Source organism: Hirsutella rhossiliensis, assembly GCF_020360975.1.
Source record: "Hirsutella rhossiliensis strain HR02 chromosome Unknown scaffold00001, whole genome shotgun sequence".
In the NCBI taxonomy this organism is placed as follows: domain Eukaryota; kingdom Fungi; phylum Ascomycota; class Sordariomycetes; order Hypocreales; family Ophiocordycipitaceae; genus Hirsutella; species Hirsutella rhossiliensis.
In genome coordinates, this window is record NW_025408667.1 from 2,962,025 (window position 1) to 2,988,363 (window position 26,339).

The following is a 26,339-nucleotide window of genomic DNA, read 5'->3' on the forward strand; positions in this document are numbered from 1 at the left end:
TCACCCACACACGTCCCTCTCCCCACCCCTTCTCTCCCGGGGCAAAAAAAGCAACTACTGACAGGTCTCCGCAAAATATCAGAGGCATCCGACTCTTGGCCACAGCATATCAAATCTCCGACAGGCCAAGCCGTTCTGACAGAAGGGAACCCCTTCTTGCCAGAGTGCTCCCCATCGAATAAGACCTCGACGAGACCTGGTTTTATCGGCTACCGCAACCACCTTCCCTACCCAAGACAGTCTTTGGCATTCTTCACCTTCTCCTTGGGATCTTTCCTGCTTGTCCAGGCGGACTATATCCCTTCCCTGACAGCTTCATGTCTGCTGTCAAGTTCCAGTCCCCATCTTACAAACTCTTCGAGGTGAGTTCGTGGCCTAGACCTTGTTCCAACACGGCTGTGTTGTTCAACCGGTTTCAATATCTTTCTCGCTGTACTCTCTTAACCTTGTTGGCTCCATCTTTCTGGTCTGGAAAGACGGCGCCTCTGACCTGTCTATCCTGGAGGAGAAGGAGAACACTCTCGTGGACTAACATCCTGCAGCCAGTATATCAAACACAAAAGCCGATAATCGTTGGCGTCGACAACAGGCTCGAATCCCCCGATACTCTCACGCTAAAGTACGAAGAAGCCGCTCGGGCAGCCAACGGAGGAGATCCACGCGGGGACTCTCCTCCCACGGTCCTCGACATGGCCACCTACGGCAAGGCGCAGCTGCCTTCAATGCATGGTAAGTGGTTGATTGGGCGGATGGCGTACTTGGCAGGTCGAGGTGATGGCCTCGAAGACCGGGGATCCAAAGAGCAGCTCGTTCGCGAAATAGCGGCGTCACGATGCGCTGGAGAGGAGCGTCTCGGACGGCAGTTTGTGATGAATAATGGAGGGCAGAAGCATGCTAACCCAGTGGCTTCCCGAGGACGAGTAGGCTACGATTCAACACGATACCAGGATGCAGGCTACGGCGAGTATCCGGCGCCATCGTTCTCCGCGCAACAATCAGACAAGTTCGCTCAGCTCAACCAGCAATCTTTCGCCTCGAATAATGCCGTTGCTCAGTACATGCCCACGGGGCCGACGGTGCTCTCCTGCCACCCAACGTCAGGCACGTTTGGCACCAAGGTCTACCTCAAGTTCTCGTCCCAGTACGATCTGTTTTCCATGTCATCACCAATGCCCTACGTCTTCCTGTCTTTCGGCTCCGAAAAGTGCGCGATCCAGGACGTGACCCGGGAGGCTCAGGATAGCTCTGGCTTTGTGTACTCGTGCAGCGCCGACGCGCCGCAACTCATGGTCACGGGCTGCAGCAGCAACACGGCGCCTCTGTCACTGGTGATTGAAGGCCCGTCCGTGGAAGAGATCTCGCGGACGGTGGCCGGGTCTTTTCAGTATCTCGAAGGGTCGGGGGACGAAATCACGCGGACAACCAAGATGCCCAAGCATGACACCTCGGCACCTGGACCGCAGGTTGATCAGCCGAGCGTCTCGCCCAAAGCAGTCGACGGCCACCTCTCGTCGGACGCGGCTACAAATAGCTACGACTACCCGTCTCAACAATCTCAATATGCACCCGATTTTCAGCAGGGCAACGGAGACATGATTTCGACCTACCGCAGCACGAGTTTTACCGATCCGCACTACCATCACCGCCGGCCGGCACCAGGATGGAGCGGGTTCGGGGCCACGCTGGGTAGCACTGGTCGACCCAGTGTCCTGGATCACGCGGGATTAGGATCAGGTCGGCCTAGCTTGACGCCACTACCGATGCCCTCCTCGACAAGCAGCGGGACTCCCCAGCTCATCCGCACCAGCACGATCGCCAACGGCGCCGGGAGCAACGGGCCGTACCATCCCATCTCACTCTACTCGAGCAAGGCCGTCCTCAAAATCAACGGCAAGCTAGACACAATGGCCGAGAACTGGACACAGGAGGAGTGGGACAACCGCCGTCGCATCGTCATGTTCCGCAAGTCTCAGACGGGCTCAAGCCTGACCGCCTCTTTCCGCGCCGTTCCCGTGAATGACCGCCCTCCCAATAGCATCTGCATCTCATGCATCTGGTGGGCCGAGAAGCAAGAGTGCTTCGTCACGTCGGTCGACACAATCCATCTTCTTGAGCAGCTTGTGGCGGCGCCGAACCGTTTCAGCGTTGAGGAGAAGAACCGCATCCGCCGTAACCTCGAAGGCTTCCATCCGATGACGGTGTCCAAGGCTAAGGCTGACAGCGAAGAATTTTTCAAAATCATCATGGGGTTTCCCAATCCCAAGCCCCGCAACATCGAGAAAGACGTCAAGGTATTCCCCTGGAAAATTCTCGAACCCGCGCTCAAAAAGATCATCGGCAAGTACAGCGCCAGCCCGAGCAGCACCTTGCCTCCGGCCAACATGATGACGACGGTGGGCACGGCTCCGTATGCGCCGTTGCCGACACCGCCCGGGCAGGGCATGGGATCGCAGCACGGCCTGCCATCCCACCACGGCGATCCGCAGAGCCAGTACTCGGTGCATTCGAGCCAGCACGAATCCATCCCGTCTCCTCGGTCGTTGTCGGGCTCGCAAGCGTCCTGGACTCCCTACACGACTGGCCCGACGTACTCGGCGGCTGCCACCCGCACCCTCAGCCCCAACATTCGTCACACGAGTCCGCAACAGCAACCACAGGCGCCCCCCATGCGAATCAACACGACGCCGCTCCCGGCCGTGACTACGTACGACACGCGTACAGTCTCCACGGGCGGCTACGGCAGCTCGGGGCTGCACACACCCATCAGCCATCATCCGTCCACGGCGACACCGCCTCGCTGGGATACGGCTTCTGCGAGCTATCCCGACAGCTACCCGAGCCTGGCGTCTCATCACCCCTCGACGAGTCAATCTGTTTATGGTGCGACGACGTATGGAGACGGCGCACCGCGCGCATGAGCTATCCGCCGGGATACTCGGCGCCCTGCTCCGGCAGACACGTCTGCCACTAGGAGTTGCGGTCGCTACGCGGCGTCGGGAGTTGGGAGCTGGTGAGGGGTTTTGCATGGTGGGCGATTTGCGTCTACTGTCACCTGCCCCGTCTCCTCCCCTACTCCCAAACTTGGCTCGCAGTCTTCCTGCCATGCTGTGTGCGAGGTCCTCTGTCGTCGAATGACTGCATGGGACAGCCTCGTGAGCGCCGAGAGGGAGGGACGGGTGAGTCAGGCGGAGTTGGTGTAGGCCAATCAAGATCGCAGCCGACACACCACGCCGTCGGGCACCCTAGTCACGGCTGGGCGTCACGACTTCGAAGCGTGCCGCACTGCATGCACCATCGCCGTCAATCCCGTCACAAGGGGGTTAGATGCGTCATGGAGGCGTTCGTCTGCACCATGGATACGCACCAGACGGCGGGGCGTACATACTTGGGAGGGATGGCATCAATCTGCCGGCCATTCATCTTGCATGGCATCCCCTATCTTTTCCGGAGAATGAACGATTTGTCGACAAGGTATCCATTTTCTTGGCAAGTCGATACGGCCTCGGGTGATTGTCTTGTTTTCCCGCGCTCTTGAGCAAGCCTGTGTTCCCGCCAGACATGCATCGAAGAGTGACATGAATGTCGATATGGGTACGGGCGTGGTGACTGACTCTGTCTACCATCTCGAGCGAATGGCATGCTGAAGCATCGCTTCATCCCAGTCCTCATCTTGGCCCTCGCCGTCACGTCTGCCTGTCCAGGCTCTTTTTTCGGGCGTCAATCTATAGACGATGGATCTAGGTACGAATCTGGGTGGATTTCTTTTGGGTCGTCGGCCCACTCGTCGGAGAAGTTTGAGGTGGCAAGATTCTACAAGGCATTTTATACCCTTTTGCGCGTTTGACGGAAACTCCTAGGCTCGGCCGGAGCAGCACAACCCTTTCACGCCCTTTTCCACCTCTCGTGCCTCTTTTTTTTTTCTTCCCCGAGGAGCTTAATTTATTATTAATCTTTGTGCTGGAATGTCGAGCGACTTACTGCGAGGTGTTGTTTGAGAAGGAAATGGATGGGCTCGGGGACGCCAACGCATACATGTTTTCTTGATGGAGGGAGGAAAAGCGTGGGACGGGTGGCCAATGAAGTTAGGACCGTAATTGATAATATCTCTCTATGAACAGGCTCTGTCGTCCAAGTGGCCTCTCAGTCTTGACGTCTGGGCCTCGGCAAGGACCGAGACTCTGACTGACGGGCGCTTGACCCACCGGGACAAGATACGGATCCCGCGAGAGAGGTGGGATCAAAGACATGGCGCGGGACGGGAGTCTGATGGATGGACGGTCTCGTCGCAGTCGGAGGCGAAAAGGAGGTTGCGACATGTGAGGTGTTTTGCGAGTGTGTGATTGTGTTGGTATGCATGTATGTCTCGACGCTCACCTTGGGGCCGATGCGATGGGAGACTGGGTTCCATGGCTGTGGGTAAGTTAGACGCCCGACAGTGTGGGCGACATTCGGCGTCCCCGCATGGATTGCGACGTTGGACCCCGTCGGGTCTTGTCGTGTCTGTCTCGGCTGATGGCTCCTCGTGGGTCCGGGAGTCGATGCAAGCCCGCTCATCACGACTGCAGCGCGCGACCCGGGGCCGGGAGTAGTTGCAGCGCATGCATGACCCGCCCGCCCCGGCCGGTGTTCGCGACATGGCTATAATTAAGCCCCAAGGTGATAGACAATAAGTTAAGGAGCAGTGCTGACGCGGATGGATTAGACGCGCGTGCTTGCTTACTGTTGCGGAGACGAATGCACGGATCCATCCGTCTTACCTGCAGCAGCCACCGGTTCGTTGTTGACACGGGAACACAAAGGGATGCTGGGCGAGCGGTGGCTCCCCCGCCGAGACTGCTAATTCGTTGCAGGAGAGATAACGTCGGAGCATGGGGACGTTGTCATAGGGTAGGTAAGTTGGTGTCGACTCCAGCAACGGTACCGCTTGAAACGTATCTCGGTAATTGCTCTGGCTCCCGTCCAGCCCGCGCCGCCCCGCCCGTAAAAAGAACAGAGAGACAAGCGTCGCACCACCCAATCCGAACCCGCCAAACACATCCATCATTCCCGATCCGCTCTCTCCCCAAACTCAAACTAATATAACCTCCACCACACACACACACACACACACACACACACCCTCGCTTTCTCCCCCCTCTCTTGCCGGCGTTTGGCCCCCCCCCACCCACGCTCGGTTCTTCGGGCGCGGAGAAAGAGAGGGTACCTGTCAATCTCTTGCGGGCTTAATTTGCTGGGTTTTTCCGAGACGCCCCACGCCGTTGGTTGGGCTATCGGCCTTGATGCTTCGTCTCCCCGCCCGCGGCATCATCGCGTTGCGCGCCCTTGGTCCTGCCCCGAGTCGACAGTTGCTGTTCCGAGCCGCGCCCGCTTGCATCACGAGTCGTTGCGCAAGCAGCAGCCGCTCGCCGCCACCTCCCCGATCCGACCGCTCCTCCTCGTCGACCTCGGCTCCCTCCTCCTCCTCCCCCTTTATATCCTCAGCCACGCGCCCTCCCACCACCACGTCCCCAAACACAACCACCACCAACAGCAACACGATGGCATCCTCCACCGCCCCACCGGCATCCGCCGACGACGCCCCCCCGCCTCCCCCCGAAGACCTCACCCGCTACCTCCGCCAATCCCACGACCGCCTCTTCGCCAACAACCGCGCCTGGGCCGCCGACAAGCAGCAGCGCGACCCGGGCTACTTCGCCCGCCTGTCGGCCGGCCAGTCGCCCGAGTATCTGTGGATCGGCTGCAGCGACTCGCGCATCCCCGCCGAGCAAATCACCGGCCTCGAGCCCGGCGAGGCCTTTATCCACCGCAACATCGCCAACCTCGTCTGCAACACCGACCTGAACGTTATGAGCGTCATCAACTACGCCGTGCGACACCTCGGCGTCAAGCACATCGTCGTCTGCGGCCATTACGGCTGCGGCGGCGTAAAGGCCGCCATGACCCCCAAGGATCTCGGCTTGCTGAACCCCTGGCTTCGCAATATTCGTGACGTCTATCGCCTGCATGAGCTCGAGCTCGATGCCATCCACGACGACGCCCGTCGCTATGATCGCCTCGTCGAGCTCAACGTCGAGGAGCAGTGCCGCAACATTGTCAAGACGGCCGCCGTCCAGCAGTCGTACGCCCGCAACCAGTACCCCGTCGTCCACGGCTGGGTCTTTGGCTTCCACGACGGCCTGCTCAAGGACCTCAAGATTGACTTCAAGTCGATGCTGTGCAACGTCCAGAAGATTTACAACCTCGCCGACTGATTCATGCCGCTCGCCAACCTGTTGTCTGTAATGACCTCATCCCGCCCTGGTCTGGCGTCGAAACGTGCTGGGCGCATCAGGGACACTCGACAATCGTCGTCTTCTTGTTTTGTAACCCCCACACATAGATTCAAACACACAAATACAACCGTCCCTTGGCGGCATTCTACGTCTTCGAGAAAGGCTCTTTGTAAGCGCATCTCCGAGGACACGTCTCTACGAACCTGTCTATGGCGTGACTGCAGCTCCCTACTCTCGCTACGACCTGCCATGTCCATGTCCATCAACACTTCACGGCAGCCTCGGGGGAAAGAATTATACATCAAGTCTGCAGTAGCCAACAGTGTATCCTCCTCTTCTCATTAAAAGGTAGACGTGTAAGAGAGCAGCCAAGCTCATCGTGGTATCTCAACAGAACACACCAGATATCCAGAAATCCCTCCTGGCGTCATCTCCTATACGACATGGACTAATTAGATGCAGCCCTCCAGCTCATTATCCCCCAAACACACAAAGACCCATACATGGTGATTCTCCATTTTCATCAACACATGGCCGACACCCACCTGCATTAGTTAGACCTCGGACAGCGCCGCCTGAGAAGTGGTTCGCGAAGGGATGCGCTTCGACGTCGAGTCGGTCGTGTCCTTGCGCGAAAAGGAGGCCCACGTCCTGAAGCTCGACATGGAAAGCGTCTTGCGAAACTTGGGCCCCTGGTCGTCCGGCCCGCCCTGGCCCCAGATGCCGCGCTGCACGGGACGGTCCTCGAGGAGGCGGAACGTTCGCTTGCACAGCTTCCAGAGCTCGATGCCTGCGACAAATACTATCGTGAATCCCACGGCCAGCGCCCACTCCCACGAAATGCCCGTGTGCTTGAAGAACTTTGTGTTGAGAAAGGGAATGTACACGACTGGGAACACCGACAGCCCACCCAGGATGACGGACCAGAAGAGAAACTTGTTGGCGTAAAGGTCCTTGAACACGGGAAACGTGCTGTCGTCGTCGGGATTCAGACGGAACATGGACCGGCGCAGGCTCTTAAACTCCCACGCCGAGATGAGAATCAGCCACGTCAGCTCGGCAAACGTGGCGGCTCGCGCCCTGAAGACCGGGATGCAGGCGTCCGAGAAGTTGGTGTTGCAGTCAAAGCCCAGGTCGCCGTTGTTGGCTCCGTAGATGATGATGACAAAGGTGCACATGGTGCAGGCGCCCATGATGACGCCGTACACGACCATGTCGACAATGACTTGGTTGGTAAAGACGCCGCGCTTCTTGTCCTGCGGGGGCTTGCGCATCACGTCGGCGGCCGCCTGCTCGCGACCCAGGCCAAAGGCGGGGAACGAAGATGTCACCATGTTGATCCAGATGATCTGCAGCGGCGAGACGGGGAAGACGGAGAAGCCCGTCCGGTCCACGAAGCCGAGCCCGGCAATCAGGAGAATGACCTCGCCGACGTTCGAGGTCAGCAGGTGCAGCACAAACTTCTGGATGTTGTCAAACATTCGACGACCCTCGCGGATGGCGGCCACGATGGAGTTGAACTTGTCGTCGGTGAGCACAATCTTGGACGCCGACTTTGCCACGTCGGATCCCGACCCCATGGCGATGCCGACATCAGCCCGCGACAGCGAGGGCGCATCGTTGACGCCGTCGCCAGTCATGGCCATGAAGGCGCCTCGGCGGCGGAGAGCCTCAATCATGCGCGTCTTTGTGTCGGGAGCACACCGAGCAACGACGAGCGGCAGTTCCTCCAGCGCATCAATCTCCTCGTCCGCCATCTTGTCGAAATCCGTCGCCTTTTGCACGATTGCCCGGGCCACCTTGTCGGGGAGGATGCCGAGGTTCTTGGGGATGATGCCGACTTCCTTTGCAATGGCCTTGGCAGTTTCTGGGTGATCGCCCGTGAGCATGTGCACCTTGATGCCAGCCTGCGAACACTCTCCTATGGAATGCTTCGTCTCGCGGCGCGGGGGATCGTAGATGCCCGCAAGACCGAGAAGCACCAGATCCCTCTCCACCTCGGACCGCAGCTTCTCGTCTTCGGCCGCAGAGGTGGACTGCTTGGCCGTGAATCGACCACCCCAGGGCCGGTAAGCAATGGCAAGGACTCGCTGGCCCTGTGAGGCGAGCTCATTCATTTGGTTGAGGACAATCTCCTTGAGCTCCTCCGTCACCATCTGCTGCTCAGCACCCGTCCCAATGTATGAGCAGAGGTCGAGGACGCGCTCCACGGCGCCTTTGGTGAAGACCATGCTCCGTTGCGTCTCAATGATGGAGCCGCTTTCACCCTCGGGGGCGTCGTAAATGACAGACATGCGCTTGATGGAGCTGTCAAAGGGGAACTCGGCGCGCTGCTTCCAACCATTGCCCTCTAGAGTCTTCTTGCCCTGCTTGAAGCGGTGGGCAAACACCTGGAGGGCAATTTCGGTCGGTTCGCCAGTCGTCTGCCACTTTTCCTCCTCCTTGTCGTACCGAACAGTTGCAAGATTGCACAGAGAGGTCGAAAGCAGGAATGCCTGGAGCTCGTCCGTCATTTCCGTCTCACTCTCTGGCTCCGGGTCCTTGGGCCTAGGGTTAAGCTTCTCGTCCGGAACATCAAACTTGATGCCCGCGGCACTTCGCTCCTTGTCGTAATCGCGCTTGGGCTCTTCCTTTTCGGGCGCCGGCTCGTCTCTGTTCTGCGAATACGTCACGCGGCCCTTGGTGGGATCGTTGGGGTTTTGGGATTCGCGGACAGTGTAGAGGTGGGAAGAAGGGATCCAAGCCTTTCGGACAATCATGGCGCCTTCGGTCAGAGTACCAGTCTTGTCGGAGCAAATGTTGGTGACACCACCAAGTGCCTCGAGCGCAGACAGATCTCGCACGACCACGTTGGCCTTGCGCATCACGGTGACGGCGACAACCATGGTGATGGTTAGGACGCTACGGCAGGTGTCAGCATTCTTGCCGATACAGCAGCTTCAAGGGACAACTCACGCGACAAGTGACTCGGGGATGATGGCGATGCCGACCGAGATGGCGTAAATGATGACTTCGTTGCGCAGGTTGAAATGATTGACACCAAAGACGATCATGGCGAGGATGATGGCGACGCCAAAGAGAATGTAGGCCAGCGCAGACAGCTTCCGCTGCAGAGGAGTCCCCACCGTCAAGCCCAAGAACTTCCCAATGCTGTCGTAGACGCGCTTGGAGAGCCCAACGACGGGTTGTCTCTTGCCATACTTGCGCCAGTTCATGGAGCGGCCAGCCTTGCGTCGCTTCTTGGAAGTAGAGGCAGCAATCTTGCCAACCTCTGTGGCCATGCCGGTGGCCGTAACGACGCCACGGCCTCTGCCCTTTCGGACGACAGTGGTGGCATAGGCCATATTGACTCTATCGCCGATACCGATGTCTTCTTCAGACGTGGCCTGTTTCTCGGTGCCCGGAACCAGGATGCCGTTGTCCGAGATTTTCTCGACGGGAATGGATTCGCCAGTGAGCTGGCCCTCTTCGCAGGCAAGATTCATGGCTTCGAAGATTCGCAGATCTGCCGGGACGGTGTCACCCATCTTGAGCAGCACGATGTCTCCTGGAACTACCTCGGGACTGCGACACGGTTAGTCGTGGCTGTCGCGGCTGCAAAGCGAGGAACGGGCCGGCTCACTTGGAGATGACTTGGGTTTTGCCATCGCGCAATACCATGGCGCTGGGGGAAGAGAGGGCGCGGAGAGCATCCATGTGCTTCTCGGCGCGGTACTCTTGCCAGAAGCCAATGGTGACGTTGAGCACGATGACGAAGGCGAGGACGCCTCCCTCGATGTAATCCTCGATGCCAAAGCTGAGAGCCATGGCAAATACCAAAACCTGCAGAATCCATGTTAGACGATTGGCCGACACAGACGCAGGGCGGGCCAATGGCAAAGGGAGTATTGACGTACAATAATCATGGCATTGAGAAGCTGCTTGGTCAGGATGCTGTACCAGGGGATGGCCTGCCCCACGTTGAGTTCATTCTTGGGGTATATTTCCTGCAGTTGGGCAACCTGTGCCGAGGTGAGGCCCTTGTCGATGTCGGTGGAGAGGGCCTGGGCCGTCTCCTCGACAGACAGGAGGAAGGGGTGCTTTGGGAACTCAGCCATTATCGCAAGGCGGCAGGTAGCAGAAGAATCCGTGCTCGGATGCGGGGCACAGGCTCGTCAAGGTCCGGAGTTGATTCATAGACGACGATGTGATGCGTGCGTGTGCTTTTGGTCAGTTGACTGAGACAATGGCCTAAGTGTCGACCTTTATTGTTGGAGGTTTCAGTCGACTGGACTGGGTGAGGAGAGACGTTTGTTTGGGTCGACCTTTGCAGTTGTTATCTCGAGCATCAAGGTTCGCAGACAGTCATGGGAGGCGGGGACCAGCCGATATTAGTATTCGTGGACTACGGCCGAGTGTTGCTTTCTGCCGAGCCATGATGAAATGGGGCCATGGGCAACTCGGAACTCTTGGCGAAGCCTCTCTATCCACAATTTGCAATGCGCCCAGCGAGTCAACAGCGTCGCCCTCCTTCTCCACGCTCCAACGTTCGTGGCGTGACGTCAAGGGACCGCAATGGTGGCTCGACGAGATGCGGTCGTGAGGCTTGGCGAAAGCATCAATCCTAGGGATGGCCGTCTGCTGCATACGGCTGAAGACGGCGCCGTTTGGTATGGAGGGGAATCTTTGAACCTGAGGCGATGAGCGTCTGGGGCAGTAGAAGGAAAAACCTGGAGTTCGCTGCACCTGCCGCCTGCACCTGCCGCCTGCGGAGAGCCGACCTGTTGTTCCATGAGGCTCCTTCCATCATGATTCATCCAATCAGCACCACGCCCCGCCTTGGCGTGCCGACGGGAACGGCTGGGGCAAGGAAACGTGCTCTCAATTACGAGAGAATGGACTCGTCACCAGTAGCCATGGGCGCTCACCTCCCGGCATTCAGCGCAAAGACGGCTCTCGCCCATCCCACGTGACGCTGAAGCCCCCGTCGCACTTTCTCTCCCATGCCAAGAAACAGTGCCAAGACACCCTTGGCAACGCGTGGCCTCGAATCCTGATAACGGCTCTGCCAAGAATAAGTTACATACGGATACTGTACGGATACGCACGGCTTCATCAACACCTACGGATGCTGGTCCCGGCGCGCACATGGCGCCTCGATGCACCCCGATGACTGGCGGTGCACACAATAAGCTTATCTGTGCCGTGCCCATGAACTGCAGGACTAGTGACTAAGTGCTGCTTTTGCCCGCCAATCGTCTAGCAGACCGAGGGCCATACCGATCGTGCAAAGGAAGCTTTCAGCCAGTGTCTAAAATAGGCCTAGACCCTAGCCAAGCCAAGCCGTGCCATCAGCTTCTCGACGCCTTCCCATCCCGGCTTACCTCCGTTTCCCCAAGCCCCATCGCCAAGAGCCGAGCCTTGGCATTCCTCCAAGCGCCGAGTCACGTGCCCCCTCACCTCCCCCGAGCCGCCCTGCTGCGCCCTCCCGATGGCGACCGTGGATGTCCTACCTGCCCGTCCGTGCTGCCGTGGTCACGCCCAGAACATGGCCTGAGCCGCGTCGTGATGCGTGAGGCTGAGTGCCCCCGGGCGCATCCACGCAAGGACCGGGCGGGTCCCGCAATCGGAACATGTGGCTGAGTTTGGCCCGACCTTCCTCGTCGCGAGATGCCCTGCAAAATGCATCTCACGGCACCAACTCCCCTACGCCGCATCGTCCCATCCTACAATTCCAATATCCAAGCACGTGTCAACATGCATTCAGAAAATGACTGCCAAGTCATGGACTGCGGGCCATGGTCCATCTAGTGCCGGCTTGCATGTTTTGCGCTCTGCAGCTCCCCAGCAGCTAACGAGGCAAACTCCCAACAAGGCCATCATCACGATGTTCGCTCATACGCTCGTGTCCAGGACACTAGATACGTCACAGCACAAACTGCTTGCTAGGAGGCGGCCATAACCTCTGTCCTATGAATGACGACTTGTAAATCACCATATGTACATGTCCCCCGCATTTCTGATGAAGCCATTCTATAAGCACACCTTCTCTTCATTAGCTCAATGTGGTCCCCAAATGCATGCTGTAATCCGATACACCGCCGCCATCTATGAAAACCAACCGACAACGAGCGCCGTAAAAAAAAAGGCCCCTAATAGCTTCGCACTGTGCGCAACTGTCGAGGACTTCCCGCTTTGGGGGCTCACGCCAGTGGCGTCAAAGCCCAGATACCAGGATCCAATGTCTGTCAGCTGACCCCCGTTGCTGAGAAAGGCAGCGTTGGGCCCAACGTTTGCCTTGTTTGCTCTAAAGGCGCCAAAGTACGAGTAGCGGCCGATGTAGTCGAGTTTGTCAAAATAGTCAACCGTCTGCTTGAAGAAGTCTTGAGTCGGGCCGAGGTCTTGGTGCGCATAGGCGTACTCGGTTATCCAAATCTCTGCATCTGGCCATCTGCGAGGACAAGGTTAGGCTCGAGCTCGCCTGCGCGGAAGCATTGACAGAAGCGGTGACTCACGTAGCCTTGCGCTCGCCAATATGAGAGGCAAGCCCGGCAAAGTTGTCGTACCAGTGGACCGGCAGGAAGTCCCAGGTGCAATTCTTTCTTTCACCGGCCGTGCTCACCAAGTCTGAGCAGTTCCCCAGGAACTGCTTCAGCCAAGGCAGGCCTCCACGACCGCCGGTGCAGGCCGGCAGGCCAAGCTTGATGCCCATCCTGCCAAGGGGCTCAAAATTGGCAACCCAGGCCTGGGCCGCGTCTTGGGGCTTGACGTTGCTTCCGCCAACGCTGGCGTCGGCATCCGGCTCATTGAAAGCCAGTACGCGCTGAATATTCCTCCCCTCGTCCACGAGCTTCTTGACTTGGTCAAAAAAGGTCGTGTCATTGGGATTGGGACCGAGGCCCCACATCATGGGAATATACTCGAGCTCTTCTTGACTCAGACCGGCGTAGGCGGGGGAAGGGAGGCTCTGGTAGTTGTAATACCATTTCAGGTCACTACCAGGCTTGACCCAGACTTGGTTGTCCTCGGGGTGATTCTCGTTTGGCGTGAAGCAGAGTCCGCGCTTCGACGAGGCCGCCTGTCCGAGGGCAGAAGCGGCGAGTAGTCCGGCGAGAAGCCTCATGGTGGAGAGAATTGTTCCGGGGGACGGAGATTGGGGGTATTCGACTGCGATAAAGAGACGTCCAAAAAATAGAATTGAGGCGACAGACGATGGGTTCGCCAAATCGGAAGTTGGCGGGATTGAGGAATGGGAAGTGGAAAGCAATCGAGCCGAAAGGGCAGCTCTAAAGCGTCGTCATTGCGACAGGAAGAGAGTTGGAAAGCGAAGGCTTCGAGCGGGCTTCGAATGGCGCCTGGGCGTCGTCGCTGTCGGTCGCAACGGTGGTGGGCTGTCGTCTGAGGTCTCTATAGTCGGTGGACGATGGCGCATCAAGGGGCTAAGGAGCGACGAAAAGAGGCCACAGCGGGATGAGCGAAAGAGGAGGAGGGAAAGGGCAAAGAGGGACAAGGAAATGGGAACCTGGACGCGACCTGAAAGCTGCATTTTGCTGCAGCCACATGGCCAGGGGTGGGAAGACTGGCGAGTGGTTCATGACCCTCCACTTCCTTCCTTGCTGGGCAGGTGGTGCAAATTCAAAAGAGGATCCCGGAGCTTTTTCAATACGAGGCACCCGCACCCAGTCTGTCACTTGTCCAGGGGGTTCGGGCCGGGTCGACGCGAGCGCCAGAAGCGCCGTGGCGGGTCCATGTCAGCTACTACGGAGTAGTAATTAGTGAGTGCTCTGCAGGAGGTCAGACACTCTGTAGCCGCAACGGCTTCACTGGGCTTGGGGTAGGTAGGGGCCAGCAGCCACGGCTTCGTGGCCAGATCTCGTTGACGTGTAAGTTACTTGGTACAGAGATCTCACTTCAAATATCGAGTGAATGAACCGTAGGCGCATAGTTATTTATTTGTCCCCCAACTCGATAAATGTCAACTGACTCTCCATCTGCAGTCGGCAACTGGCGGCCATCAATCACGATGCTCCGGAGACGCCGATGCATCTGAAGGGGACGCCTCACGACAGATACTGGGAGAGGAAATGGAGTCCAAGGCCTTCTTACGGATAGACTGAGGGAAGATTAAGTGAAAGCACTGGGAGAAGGAGAAAATGAACGAGTTTGCCATTCTGTTGCAGCACGATTCATTAGTCAGCACACTTCTTCCTTTTGCCTCGGCTCATCGACCCCATGCCGGCGGACCCTTCGGTCTTCCGTCCATCCCGTCGACGACAGCATTCGCCGTAGACCGCCCTCTGCCGACACGCCCATAACAACCTTTCCCGTGCCAAGTGTGCATGTTGCTCCTCTACCAGCTTCATCCTCCCACAGACAGGCACCTTCGCGATGGCTGTCGAGCGCATCGGTTCCATCATCAAGCACCTGGCGCCTGGGTCGTCGTTGAGCAAGATGTATTCCTCCATCGCATCTAGCTCAACCTTGATTGCCCGCTGACTGGCAATGTTCTCTGCTCCAGCCAATCCAAGAATGCCGACGACGTCGTCATTACCCTGGCGATACGCACGCCTTTGACAAAGGCCAAAAAAGGCGGCTTCAAGGACACGAGCCTCGAGTACATGGTCTACGCTCTCCTCAAGGAAGTCAAGAACCGCAGCGGCCTCGACCCCGCCCTTGTCGAGGACATTGCCCTCGGAAACGCAAGTCAACCCCCCTTCCCTTGATGTAGGCCGTCGCTCACCACGTTCGGGGCCTGCAGGTGTCGGATGGCAAAGCCGCCTACAAGCTCCGTGCCGCCGCCTTGGCTGCCGGCTTCCCCAACACCGCCGGCGCCTACTCGGTGAATCGCTTCTGCTCCTCGGGGCTGAAGGCGACGGCCGACATTGCGCATGCCATCGCCAACAACTCGATCCAGGTTGGCATCGCCTGCGGCGCCGAGACCATGTCCGAGGGCGGCGACCGTCTCGAGAAGCCCTTTGACGAGACTGTCCTGAACCAGAGCCAAGAGGCCGCCGACTGCATGCAGCCCATGGGCTGGACTAGCGAGAATGTGAGCCGCGACTTCAACATTGCCCGGGAAGAGATGGACAAGTACGCGGCCGAGAGCTTCCAGAGAGCGGAAAAGGCACAAAAGGCCGGTCTGTTTGACGATGAAATTGTCCCCATCACGACCAAGATCAAGGGCCCCGACGGCGAGTGGAAGGAGGTTACTCTGACCAAGGACGAGGGCATCCGGCCCGGGACCACGTCGGAGAGCTTGTCCAAGGTTCGACCGGCCTTTCCGCAGTGGGGACCTACCACGACCGGCGGCAATGCCAGCCAGGTAACGGACGGAGGTGAGAAACTGCGGCCCAAGTCTTGCAAGCCACAAGCGACCTGGGGCGAGAGGCTAATCAGAAGAGAACCTCAGCCGCCGCTCTCATAATGATGAAGCGGTCGACGGCCGTTCGGCTCGGCCAGCCCATCCTAGCCAAGTACGTCGGCTCCACCGTCGCCGGCCTGGCACCGCGCATCATGGGCATCGGCCCCAGCATCGCCATTCCCAAGCTGCTGTCCATCTACAACGTCACGCTCGCCGACATGGACGTGATTGAGGTCAACGAGGCGTTTGCGTCCATGGCCGTCTACTGCCGGGACAAGCTGGGTCTCGAGTGGGACAAGATGAACCCACGCGGCGGGGCTATTGCGCTGGGCCACCCGCTCGGTGCGACGGGCGCGAGACAGATCGTCACGGGCCTGAGCGAGCTACGGCGATCGCAGAAGAAGATGCTGCTGGTCAGCATGTGCATAGGGACTGGGCAGGGCATGGCGGGCCTGCTGGTCAACGAAATGTAGTCTTTTGTGGGATCAAAGCATTATGTTCTTGTACTCAGCTACTCGGCATCGAGGTGTCTACCTGCCCACTGTCTCTGTATAGAGTAGGCGTGAGATCGCGGACTGCCGCCGCAGTGGCATTGGCTCTTGGTAGATAAGAGAGTTGAATAATGCACAACTTTGTAATCAAGTGAGGTACCTCGAGAATCGGTCCCGGCTTGACTACCTTTTTGTTTTTTTTTGTGAGACATTCGAGCTAGGCACGCTTTAACTTTCTAAAGCAGGTCGACCAGATAGCCTGTACCACCGATACACCCACTGTACCTTCTTTGAGCACCGACCCCACGGCATTTCAAACTCACTGCAAGTTCTCAAGTACGTACTCCGCATGGGACGCAAGCCACTCGCCGGCCCGATCTGCATGTGCCTGGAGAATGACGTTCACGTGCCCAAGGCGGTAGATTGGATCTGGACCCGTGCGCACTGTATGTATAACTCGTCAAGTCGATATTTCATGTAGGATTTGTTGCCTTGCTTGCCGGTATCCATAAAGTACGAGGAACAGGATGTGAGGCGTAGGGCGCGCTACGAAAGAGTGCCCGGTGACGAGCCTGTAGTGGGTGCACTCTGTTCCACCTGCTCTGTGTTACTCTGCACATGCCCCCTGGCGCAGCTGGCTGCTGTGCAACCCCTGTCTCGTTCCTTGCGACAAAAAAGGGAGGGTCAAGAGATCGGGCAATGTGACCTCGAAGATTGTTTGGCCATTGCGCATCTAGACCGTGCCGACGATTCCGCTGCTTTGCCGCCTGACAAAAACCAGCGCCCTCCGAAACCTCCGAATTCAGCCGCATTACTCCCCCCCGTGGCAGGGCGCCGCCTCGTTGCCGCGGCCCGACGAGAAGCAAGCAGAGAAAACCATCTACGGTTCCGACATTGCAGGCTCACACTCGCGCCACTCCTTCCGATGCCTGTGGCGGCGACAACGACGACGACGACGACGACGACGACAGCGCCGGCAACATGACAGGAAGTCGGCCCTCGCGCAGCCGCGAGAACTCGGCCTCCAACGGTCATCGTCCGCTGCAGCCGAGCGCACTGCGCCAGAGCCACACCCCCCCTGTCGTCCGTCGCGCCCACAGCCAGGGCAGCGATGCCGCCTCGCGCCGTCCAATGGTCGACGGGCCAGCCGGCGAGTCGACGCCGCTCGTTGCCAACGGTGCCCAGCGGTGCAGCGTCCATCCCGGCGTCTGCAACCACGGCACCTTTAGTCCCCGCCCGTCCAGTCCGACGAATGGCCTCGGCGGCGGCAACGGCGATGCCATGGGCTCGGGCGCCTCGGTCGTCTCGCTCGATAGCACGGCTTCTCATCTCGGCGGCACGGACGACTGGAAGAGGTGGCTCAAGGCCAGGATGCGGACTAAGAAGATGGACCAGAGCAGCCAGCTCGCCCAGCAGGCCGGCTTTCGATTCACGCCCTTGATGTGAGTGCCACCAATCGACCCGCCCTGCGAGTGCGAACCGCTGACAGAATCGGCCAGGTACTTGGCCTACTACATCCCCTTCTTCAACTGGATCGGGCAGTACAAAATGTCCTACCTCAAGGGCGATCTCATCGCTGCCTTGACCATGGCCTCCTTCTACCTGCCCATGGGCCTCTCTCTCGCCTCCAATCTCGCTCACGTCCCGCCCATCCACGGGCTCTACTCGTTTGTCTTCAACCCCTTCGTCTACGCCCTCTTGGGCTCGTGCCCGCAGATGGTCGTCGGCCCGGAAGCGGCAGGCTCCCTTCTCGTCGGCAGCGTCGTCCAGCACAGCGTCGACTCAGGCCACGGCTCCGAGAATGACGCCCTTCTCCACGCCCAGGTTTGCGGCGTGGTCGCCGGCATGGCCGGGGCAACCATCCTCATCGCCGGTCTGGCCAGGCTGGGCTTCCTGGACAGCGTGCTGAGCAGGCCGTTCCTGCGAGGCTTCATCAGCGCCATTGGGTTCGTCATCGCCGTCGACCAACTGATTCCCGAACTGGGGCTCAACGACCTCGCAGACGATACCAGAGTCAGCCACGGCAGCAGCGTCGACAAGATACGCTTCATGATCGAACACGCCGGCGACGTCCATCACTTAACATTTGCCATTGCCGGCATCAGCTTCCTCGTCATCATGACCTGTCGGTAAGGCTAGGCTCCGGGCGTCCTGGGATGTGACGTCGGCCATGCTAACTCTTGTCAAGTGAACTCAAGAAGCGGCTCGAGCCACGTTTCCCCTCCGTCGTCTTCATCCCCGACCGATTCCTTATCGTTGTCGCGTCTGCCATTCTCTGTGCCCACTTCAGATGGGATGAGCAAGGAGTCGACGTCCTCGGCACCGTCAGGGCCGCCACTGGCAACCTCTTCGTCTTTCGCTGGCCCTTTCAGCTCTCGCACATGCGCCACATCCGTGACGCCATGTCAACGTCGTTTCTCATCGCGTTGCTCGGCTTCTTCGAGTCGTCCGTGGCAGCCAAGAGTCTCGGGGGCAGTGACACGATCCAGGGCATGGAGCTGAGTGCCAACCGCGAGATGATTGCGCTAGGCGTCGCCAACCTGGTGGGAGCCAGCTTCATGAGCTTGCCTGCATTTGGAGGCTACGGGCGAAGCAAGGTGAACAAGTCGACGGGCGGCAAGAGCCCGATGAGCTCCATTTTCCTGAGCTTGATTTCCCTGCTGTCCATCCTGTTTCTCCTGCCCCAGTTTTACTACCTACCGGTGAGTATACCAATGTATGAAGTTCGTCGTGGTCGATGCTGACCAAGTGTGCAGAAGCCCGTGCTTTCGGCCATGATTTCCGTGGTGGCGTGGTCGCTGATAGAAGAAGCACCCCACGACATCTCATTCTTCGTGCGTATCGGTGGCTGGAAGGAACTGTCGCTCATGGCCATCATATTTCTCTCGACCATATTCTACTCGCTCGCCCTGGGCATAGCTCTCGGCGTGGGCATCTCCATCCTGCTCGTCATCAAGCACAGCACGAGGCCTAGGATCCAGATCTTGGGCCGCATCCCAGGCACAAACCGCTTCGAAAACGCCGAGGCGGACAACCCGAGCCTGGAGTTTATCGAAGGGTGCCTCATCGTCAAGATCCCCGAGCCACTGACCTTTGCCAACACCGGGGAGCTCAAGGCGCGGCTGCGCCGGCTCGAGCTGTACGGGACGTCGAGGGCGCACCCGGCGCTGCCGCGGATACGCAGTCAAGAGTCGAACCGCAACATCATATTCGACATTCACGGGGTGACGTCGATGGACGGGTCTGGGACCCAGGTCCTGGAGGAGATTGTGCAGAGCTACCGGGCGCGCGGGGTGCGCGTCTTCTTCTCTCGTGGGCCGTCCCGACGCAATCACCCGGTATGGCATCTCATGGAGCGGAGCGGCATCGTGGCGCTGTGCGGCGGTGAGTCGCACTTTGTCATGGACGTGGAGGAGGCGCTGCGCTGGACAGAGTACGAGGAGAGCATCGGGCAGAGGAGCGGCACCAGCAGCGCTCAGGATTAGCCAGCCGGCCAGGGGCGTCGAACGGAGCAAAGGAGGCATTGCTGCTCGGCGAGGGGACGGGTCTTGCTGCTTGCACGGGCGCGTACAGGCAAGGCGAAGCGCATCCGGACTCTGCATGTCTACTACTGTGTTGGGCTCTAGAAATCTGCCAGAGAGGGCGTCAGGGAGCAATGGGGTTGAAAGACTTACATACCTTTTCTCTTGCACTTGACAGAGGGCAGCAGACAGTCCCGTAAGGAGCAGAGATTCATAGTCCGAGCCACCTGGCAACGGCTCGCCAGCTGCCCAGCAGGAGCTACGCGCCCAGCTGCCGCGTCAGTCGACAGCACTCGATGTGATTGGCCAAGAGTGCCTGTTGCGTGGACAACCGAGTAAACGTCGTTCTCGTGACCAGATGGAAACGGCGCCGAGTTGAAGGAAACTCATTGGCATCGCGCACTTTTTTCATCCCTCATCCTTTTCTCGCATCCTTTGCTTCCTTTTATCTGGAAAAACGCGCCGACTTTCGGTCATCTCGACAACATGAGCCTTGGAAACGCGACTCTGGATATTCTTAGGCTTGTATGCCATTTCCCCTTTCTTTCCCTCTTCCCGACCTGAAGCGCTTCTTTTGTTTCTCCTCCCTCCCCAGCACTTGTCGTCGAAAAGGCGCCCTCAAAACGGCTCGCTCACCCGTATAGATTGTCGTCAACGTCGAGAGCGGCAATAGCCATGCCTGGAGTCACCTCTACCAGGGCCTCGGCAACAAGGCCTGGAACGAGCTCATGCCAGACGGCCTTCGCAACCAGCAAAGCAAGCGAAACCTGGCCAACCTGCGCCTTGTGAACCGAGCCTTTTGCGCCGTGGCATCGCAGCTCCTCTTCAGCCACATCGACGTGTCGTATGACGTGACCAAGTCGAGCGTGGTCAACATGACGCGGCTTGAGGCTCTGCTTACCTTCAGCGACAACATCTACAACGACTGCATCCGCCACTTCCGGGTCAACTTTGACGTGCCGCGCAACTGCGTGGACCGCTATTGGATCGGCTGCTACCTCCGGAACCTCGCGTTTGTGCTGCCCATCTTTATGGCAAGGGCGGGTCGCCTCGAGACGCTGGCGGTGCGCAACTTGGTGGGATACTCGTCGAGGACAAACGAGAGGCCCGAGGATTTGTTCGAGGAAATGGGCAATTCAAACAAAGTGACTGAGGCCTTTATCAAGGCGCTGCGCCGTGTGCCCCTGCCGTATCTCAGGAGGCTGAGTCTCTGGCTGCCTGCCTCGGTCGAGCTGCAGCAGCTGGCTGGCGAGTCGCCGGGGCAGCTGTCCATGAACACGGTGGTGCGGCGCCTCCGTCATGTGGATCTCGGCATCTGGGACAATATCGACAACGCCGGCTTCCCATGGGACGAGATGAAGGAGCTGGGCCAGGCGGGGCCGCTGCCGAAGCGCGGGTACGCGGCGCTGCTCCTCGGTGTCCTGGACAAGACGCCCAACCTCGACCTGGAGAGCCTCTCCATCAGCACGCGCTGCGAACACGTCAACCTCGCCGGCCTCGCAGGCCAGACGTTTCTCAGCCTGCGCACGGTGCACCTCGCGGGGGTGAGCTTGCCCAGCCGCGCACTGCTGAGCGTGACCGTCGAAAGCGCCGGGACGCTGCACACGCTGGAGCTGAACCGCGTGCTTCTCACCACCAGCAGATGGGCCGACGTGCTGCCAGAAATTGCGCGCCTCGAGAAGCTCTGCCACTTCAGCACCACGTCCTGCGGCTACGACGAGCGCGGTGCCAGCCGCCACTGGCGCGAGGACGTGTACGACGCCGGCTTCCCCAACCGCGACCTCGGGACCTCGGCCAAGGTCGACTTCCAGGCCCTCGGCTGCGTCCAGCGAGCCGTCAACGAGAGGCGTGCGCTGCGCGGCCTCACGCCCGTCCCCGAGTACCAGTATCGCCACCTCTTCCTCGCGCCGCCCGCGCCGGAGTCGGAGCTGCCGCCAAGGCCTGCGAGTCCCGCATTCGAACTGCCCGACGGGTTTGAAGAAGGGGAATGGGAGACGTCCATGGAGATTTGATTCAACGGGGGTCTTATCCTCTTCACTTGCTTGTGCTATCTGGTTCTTCGTTATTCCCTCTGTTTACCCCTTTCGCTGTGGTCGGTCCTTGGAAGTCGACTCGCAACTTGACGGAAGACGCATGCTTTTTCAAACACCAAATGAACAGAAGAAGAGAGGATGAGAGAGAGATCGCAGCTCGGGTGTGCCAGAAGACGTCAGGGTTGAGGGAACTGGCTGGATGTAGCCCCGAGGACAGGCTTGTGCCTATGGTTGTGTGATAGATATACTAGGCCAAACAGGGAGTTTGCTATTCAAGGACTCTTGAGGGACAGGCCCATTCGTTGCGTTGACGTGACGTTTCCTGCTCCTTCCACAGCGCCTTAAGCAGTCCGTCTCAAGCTGACGACTGCCAGTCGAAATCCGCTGACGCCGCTGCTGATCCAGCACTCCTCGCCGTCAACGAGAGAGTCGACGGGAACGGCTTGCTCAACTGCCAGCCCTCTGTATTTTGGAGCAATCCGGGATTAGCAGCCAGACACGGACGGATGAAAGAGAGCCACACGCACCTTTGCAGCGCCCAGCGCCGGGAAGTACCATCCTGTCCCCCGCAGCCGTCATCCCAGCTAAAGATGGGAGAAACGGGCGGCGTGACCCATCTGCCGCTGCGCCAAAAGTAAGGCGTCGTCGTGCTGCCCTCCATGACCGACTTGTCGTTGATGATAAGCACCTCCTTCTGGTCTCGCGGGTCAGTAATGCCGGCTCTCTGGCGGGCAGCATCGTACATGACCCGCTTGGTCGTCTTGAAGTGCGTAAACTCAGACCTGGGGGTCGGATCGTCGTCGACAACCAGGGTGAAGCGAGGAGGCACCTTGGGTTCGTTGGGGCCGGGCGCCGAGCCAGGATTCGGCAGCCGCTTCGGCAGCAGGTTCTCGAGCGGCAAGGCTGGCGTGTCAAAGTGTTGAAAGGCGATGTCGCCGTTGCTGTCGACGACGATCCGGAGCCGGAGTGGCTTCGGATCCGACGTGCTGCCGATGGCTTCCTGGGCCACTCGGGCAAGCTGGACGAGAGCGTCGTCGCCGGACAGTTTTTCCACCGCCTCCTTCCATTGCCAGTGGACGGCAGCTTTGAGGATGCGGTCGCGGTGGTAGTCGAGCATGTAAAAGGGCGATTGGGTGTGGTGGTTCCATCCGGCGTAGTCCAAGCCCCTGGCAGGGACCTGCTGCAGGGCGACGTCGTACCGCAGCGAAGTGAAGAGGGAAAAAGCGGAATCCGACATTGTCGCCGGGTGTACGAAGCAAGAGGATTGGATACAAGCGTCGCCGAGCGGTCCGAGGACGTTCCAAGCTCTGTGAGCAATGAATGGCCAGGCACGTTGTTGATATCTGGCCGCTCAAGGAGAGCGGACTCGGCCCGCGCCGGAGAGGAAGAGTCCCTCCGAATGACTCAATCGAGGTGACCTCTGACCGGGTCAGTCTGCTCGACGAGGACGGGGACCGGGAAGGGCAGTGGCCAGGGTCCGCGGGACAAGGCAAACGAGCCGACGCCGCACAAGAGGAGGCTGTTTCTCCTAAACGCGGAGGCTCCAATGATTCGTTGCGCGGCGGGGATGAGAGGTGTCACGGCTGTGGCTAGGGAGCGTGCAGGGGTTTCATGCGGGTGAAAGGGTTGGGATTGCAACGGAGTGATGGTTTCTCAGATTCACGTTTGCAGGCACCGACGCTCAGAAACACCGGGCCGTAATTTTTTCTTCAAAAGTTTCCTTTTCTTTTCGGAGGATATCGCGTTCCTTTTAGACATTTGTACCAGGAGCATCTAAAACCACATTCCCTTTGAAGTGGAAGAAGCACTCTTGCTGACGGCCTCCAACGCGCGCTAGTCTTTCGACAGCGGCAGGTTACAGGCAGTTGAGCCGAGCTTTTAGCGGGGCTGCAAATTTCGGGGAGCTTCCATGATTGGATGGCAGGTACTTTGTACCTTATCTGAGGTATCGGCACAGCAGCTTTTTCTTGTTCATCATCATCATCCACCACCTACAACATCTCGCCTTTCTGCGCCCCAACGCGCCGCCTCCTCCGTGCCCTCTGAGCGGCCTCCTCCCCCTCCCTCCCCCCGCTAATATTCTTCTGCGCACATCTTGTTTGATCCACAATGTCCAACCCGCTGCCGTCAATGCCTCCGGGCCGCCCTACGGCCATTCCCATCGACGCTCCATCTTCCACCTGGGACCGAATAACCTCGTGGGTGTCCGACAACAAGGCCGTCGTCTACACCATCGCCGGGGTCGCCGTCGTCGTCACCGGTGCAGGTGTCGTCTACTATCTCAACTCCGATTCCGTATGTCTTGTCCTCTCCCCGCAACACTCTTGGATGCTGACTCTCCCAATCTCTCACTCCCAGAAACAAAAGGCGGATTCTACCCCCAAGCTCAGCAAAAAGGAGAGGCGGAAGCGAAAAGAAGCCGAGCGCAAGGCCACCGAGTCCAAGGACAGCCCCGCACCGTCTCAGTCAAAGACCGCCTCGGTCCAGAGCGAGTCGGAGCTCCCCGACATCAACGAGACGTCGGTCGCCGCCTTCACCCAAGAGCAGCGCGAGGAATATGCCGCCAAACTCAAACAGGCCGGAAACAGTGCCTACGGTGACAAGGCCTACAACAAGGCTATCCATCTCTACTCAAAGGCCATCTTGTGCAAGCCCGATCCCGTCTTCTACGCGAATCGAGCCGCTTGCTACAGCGCCATGAGCGACTGGGACAAGGTTGTCGAGGACACCACGGCCGCTATCAACATGGACGCCGACTACGTCAAGGCCATCAACCGCCGCGCCACCGCCTACGAGCATCAGAAAATGTACGCCGAGGCCCTCCTCGACTTCACCGCCTCGTGCATCATCGACAACTTCAAGAACAACTCGACCGCCGAGGCCGTCGAGAGGCTGCTCAGGGTCTTTGCCGAGCATAGGGCCAAGGAGTTGATGGCCTCTAGGCCTCCCAAGCTACCAAGCGCCGTCTACGTCGGCAACTACCTCCAGAGCTTCCGGCCAAAGCCCCGCCCCGAAGGCCTTGATGACTCGGTCGAGCTCGGCTCGGACACAGGCAAGGGCCAGCTGCAGCTGGGCCTCCAGGCTCTCGAGAAGAAGACGGCCGAGGGGTACGAGGACGCCAGGCTGGCGTTTGAAAAGGCCGTCGAGCTGGGTGGCCTGGATGAGCACGAGGCCCTGGCCTACAACTGGAGGGGTACCATGCGAACTCTCCTCGGCAACCACGCCGACGCCGTCAAGGACTTTAACAAGAGCACCGAGCTTGACCCTGCCATGATCCAGGCCTACATCAAGCGCGCCAGCGTCAGTCTGGAGCTCGGGGAGGCTGACAAGGCTGACGCCGAGTTCCTCCAGGCCCTCGAGCAGAGCAAGGACGACCCCGACGTCTACTACCACCGGGCCCAGGCAAACTTCATCAAGGGCAATCTGCCCGAGGCCCAAAAGGACTACCAAAAGTCCATCGACCTGGACAAGAACTTCATCTTCTCCCATATCCAGCTGGGCGTGACGCAGTACAAGCTGGGCTCGATTGCCTCGTCCATGGCCACCTTCCGGCGATGCATCAAGAACTTCCCCAAGGTCCCCGACGTCTACAACTACTACGGCGAGCTGCTGCTCGACCAGAGCAACTTTGCCGAGGCCATTGAGAAGTTTGACACGGCCATGGAGATGGAGAAGCAGACCAAGCCCATGTCTATCAACGTGCTGCCCCTCATCAACAAGGCCCTCGCCATGTTCCAGTGGAAGCAGGACTTCAAGGAGGCAGAGAAGCTGTGCCAAAAGGCCCTGATTAGTAAGTTCGCCCCTGTCCCGGCCACTGATGAGGGTCGTGTGGACGATGCCATGGCTGACCCTGCTGGTAGTTGATCCCGAGTGTGACATCGCCGTGGCCACCATGGCGCAGCTCCTCCTGCAGCAGAACAACGTGACCGAGGCCCTCAAGTACTTTGAGCGCGCAGCGGAGCTTGCCCGGACCGAGGGAGAGATTGTCAACGCCCTTTCCTATGCCGAGGCGACACGGACGCAGGTGCAGGTAACGCAGAAGTACCCGAAGCTGGCGGCCAAGCTGGCGGGCGGCGCCGGTCCCGGGGCCCCCGGACTCCGAATGGGCCCTTAGATAACGGGAGTCTTGTCTAACCTTAGTATACAGCTGCGCGGACGCAAGAGCGGTACCATGGAGGGACTCGTGGCAGCTGGTCGGGAGCATGTGCCCAAGAGCTGGGAAGACGCGTGCACTCCCTTTGCTCAGCGCGGGGAAGGGACAGTCTATTGGTTTATCCGGCAAATCGAGCTGGCGGCCTGGCGGGGGGCCTTCACTCGGGAAGTGGAAGGGCTCGCCGGTCCGCCCGGAGGATGGGTGGTCACTTCTGGGGAGTTGTGGATGCTGTGCAAAGCATGGAGCAAGACATTCACCCAAGCAGCCTTGTACATTTATCTTTTGTTTTCCCCTTTTCTTTTCGTTGTTTACCTGGGTCTTGAATGGCACCCCCCCCTTTCCCCCCCTCGAGTTGAGGTTGGTCGCCCGCTGTGCTGGGAAGCGCAACGTGATCTCTTGTACTACCTAGGTATTTGGACGTGAAGAGGACGGCAAGGTGAAGCAAGTCAAAGAAAAGCAATCATTCTGCTCCGTACCGAGACTTGTGCTCAGCCTCTTTGCTGGTTTGCGAAACATCTCTGTTGTTTGA

General features: G+C 59.0%; 9 protein-coding genes across 9 annotated transcripts; 6 read left to right on the top strand and 3 right to left on the bottom strand.

Annotated features, from left to right (window-relative positions):
* Window positions 1-317: 317 nt before the first annotated feature.
* On the top strand, window positions 318-2,918 carry HRG_00375 (transcriptional regulator Medusa; the record flags this gene model as incomplete). Its single annotated transcript, XM_044858846.1, has 5 exons — window positions 318-362; window positions 543-729; window positions 925-1,686; window positions 1,729-2,393; window positions 2,487-2,918. The coding sequence occupies 5 exons, from the start codon at window positions 318-320 to the stop codon at window positions 2,916-2,918; spliced, it is 2,091 nt and encodes a 696-aa protein (XP_044725246.1).
* A 2,619-nt stretch (window positions 2,919-5,537) lies between these two features.
* On the top strand, window positions 5,538-6,251 carry HRG_00376 (carbonic anhydrase domain-containing protein; the record flags this gene model as incomplete). The annotated part of the gene is made up of 1 exon (XM_044858847.1): window positions 5,538-6,251. One exon carries the CDS (start codon window positions 5,538-5,540, stop codon window positions 6,249-6,251), a length of 714 nt encoding a protein of 237 aa, XP_044725247.1.
* A 575-nt stretch (window positions 6,252-6,826) lies between these two features.
* Window positions 6,827-10,369, bottom strand: HRG_00377 (e1-E2 ATPase domain-containing protein; the record flags this gene model as incomplete). Its single annotated transcript, XM_044858848.1, has 5 exons — window positions 6,827-8,487; window positions 8,539-9,173; window positions 9,228-9,836; window positions 9,895-10,094; window positions 10,169-10,369. 5 exons carry the CDS (start codon window positions 10,367-10,369, stop codon window positions 6,827-6,829), a joined length of 3,306 nt encoding a protein of 1,101 aa, XP_044725248.1.
* Window positions 10,370-12,242: 1,873 nt separating this feature from the next.
* Window positions 12,243-13,374, bottom strand: HRG_00378 (glycosyl hydrolase catalytic core domain-containing protein; the record flags this gene model as incomplete). The annotated part of the gene is made up of 3 exons (XM_044858849.1): window positions 12,243-12,284; window positions 12,459-12,702; window positions 12,767-13,374. The coding sequence occupies 3 exons, from the start codon at window positions 13,372-13,374 to the stop codon at window positions 12,243-12,245; spliced, it is 894 nt and encodes a 297-aa protein (XP_044725249.1).
* A 1,265-nt stretch (window positions 13,375-14,639) lies between these two features.
* Window positions 14,640-16,085, top strand: HRG_00379 (3-ketoacyl-CoA thiolase, peroxisomal; the record flags this gene model as incomplete). The annotated part of the gene is made up of 4 exons (XM_044858850.1): window positions 14,640-14,704; window positions 14,770-14,950; window positions 15,010-15,586; window positions 15,661-16,085. The coding sequence occupies 4 exons, from the start codon at window positions 14,640-14,642 to the stop codon at window positions 16,083-16,085; spliced, it is 1,248 nt and encodes a 415-aa protein (XP_044725250.1).
* A 999-nt stretch (window positions 16,086-17,084) lies between these two features.
* On the top strand, window positions 17,085-19,588 carry HRG_00380 (sulfate permease family domain-containing protein; the record flags this gene model as incomplete). Its single annotated transcript, XM_044858851.1, has 4 exons — window positions 17,085-17,545; window positions 17,603-18,232; window positions 18,292-18,805; window positions 18,860-19,588. The coding sequence occupies 4 exons, from the start codon at window positions 17,085-17,087 to the stop codon at window positions 19,586-19,588; spliced, it is 2,334 nt and encodes a 777-aa protein (XP_044725251.1).
* A 522-nt stretch (window positions 19,589-20,110) lies between these two features.
* On the top strand, window positions 20,111-21,636 carry HRG_00381 (uncharacterized protein; the record flags this gene model as incomplete). The annotated part of the gene is made up of 2 exons (XM_044858852.1): window positions 20,111-20,149; window positions 20,269-21,636. 2 exons carry the CDS (start codon window positions 20,111-20,113, stop codon window positions 21,634-21,636), a joined length of 1,407 nt encoding a protein of 468 aa, XP_044725252.1.
* Window positions 21,637-21,998: 362 nt separating this feature from the next.
* On the bottom strand, window positions 21,999-22,894 carry HRG_00382 (amino-transferase class IV domain-containing protein; the record flags this gene model as incomplete). The annotated part of the gene is made up of 2 exons (XM_044858853.1): window positions 21,999-22,119; window positions 22,185-22,894. 2 exons carry the CDS (start codon window positions 22,892-22,894, stop codon window positions 21,999-22,001), a joined length of 831 nt encoding a protein of 276 aa, XP_044725253.1.
* An 872-nt stretch (window positions 22,895-23,766) lies between these two features.
* HRG_00383 (tetratricopeptide repeat domain-containing protein) lies at window positions 23,767-25,771 on the top strand (the record flags this gene model as incomplete). The annotated part of the gene is made up of 3 exons (XM_044858854.1): window positions 23,767-23,952; window positions 24,016-25,447; window positions 25,518-25,771. 3 exons carry the CDS (start codon window positions 23,767-23,769, stop codon window positions 25,769-25,771), a joined length of 1,872 nt encoding a protein of 623 aa, XP_044725254.1.
* Between the last annotated feature and the right edge of the window lie 568 nt (window positions 25,772-26,339).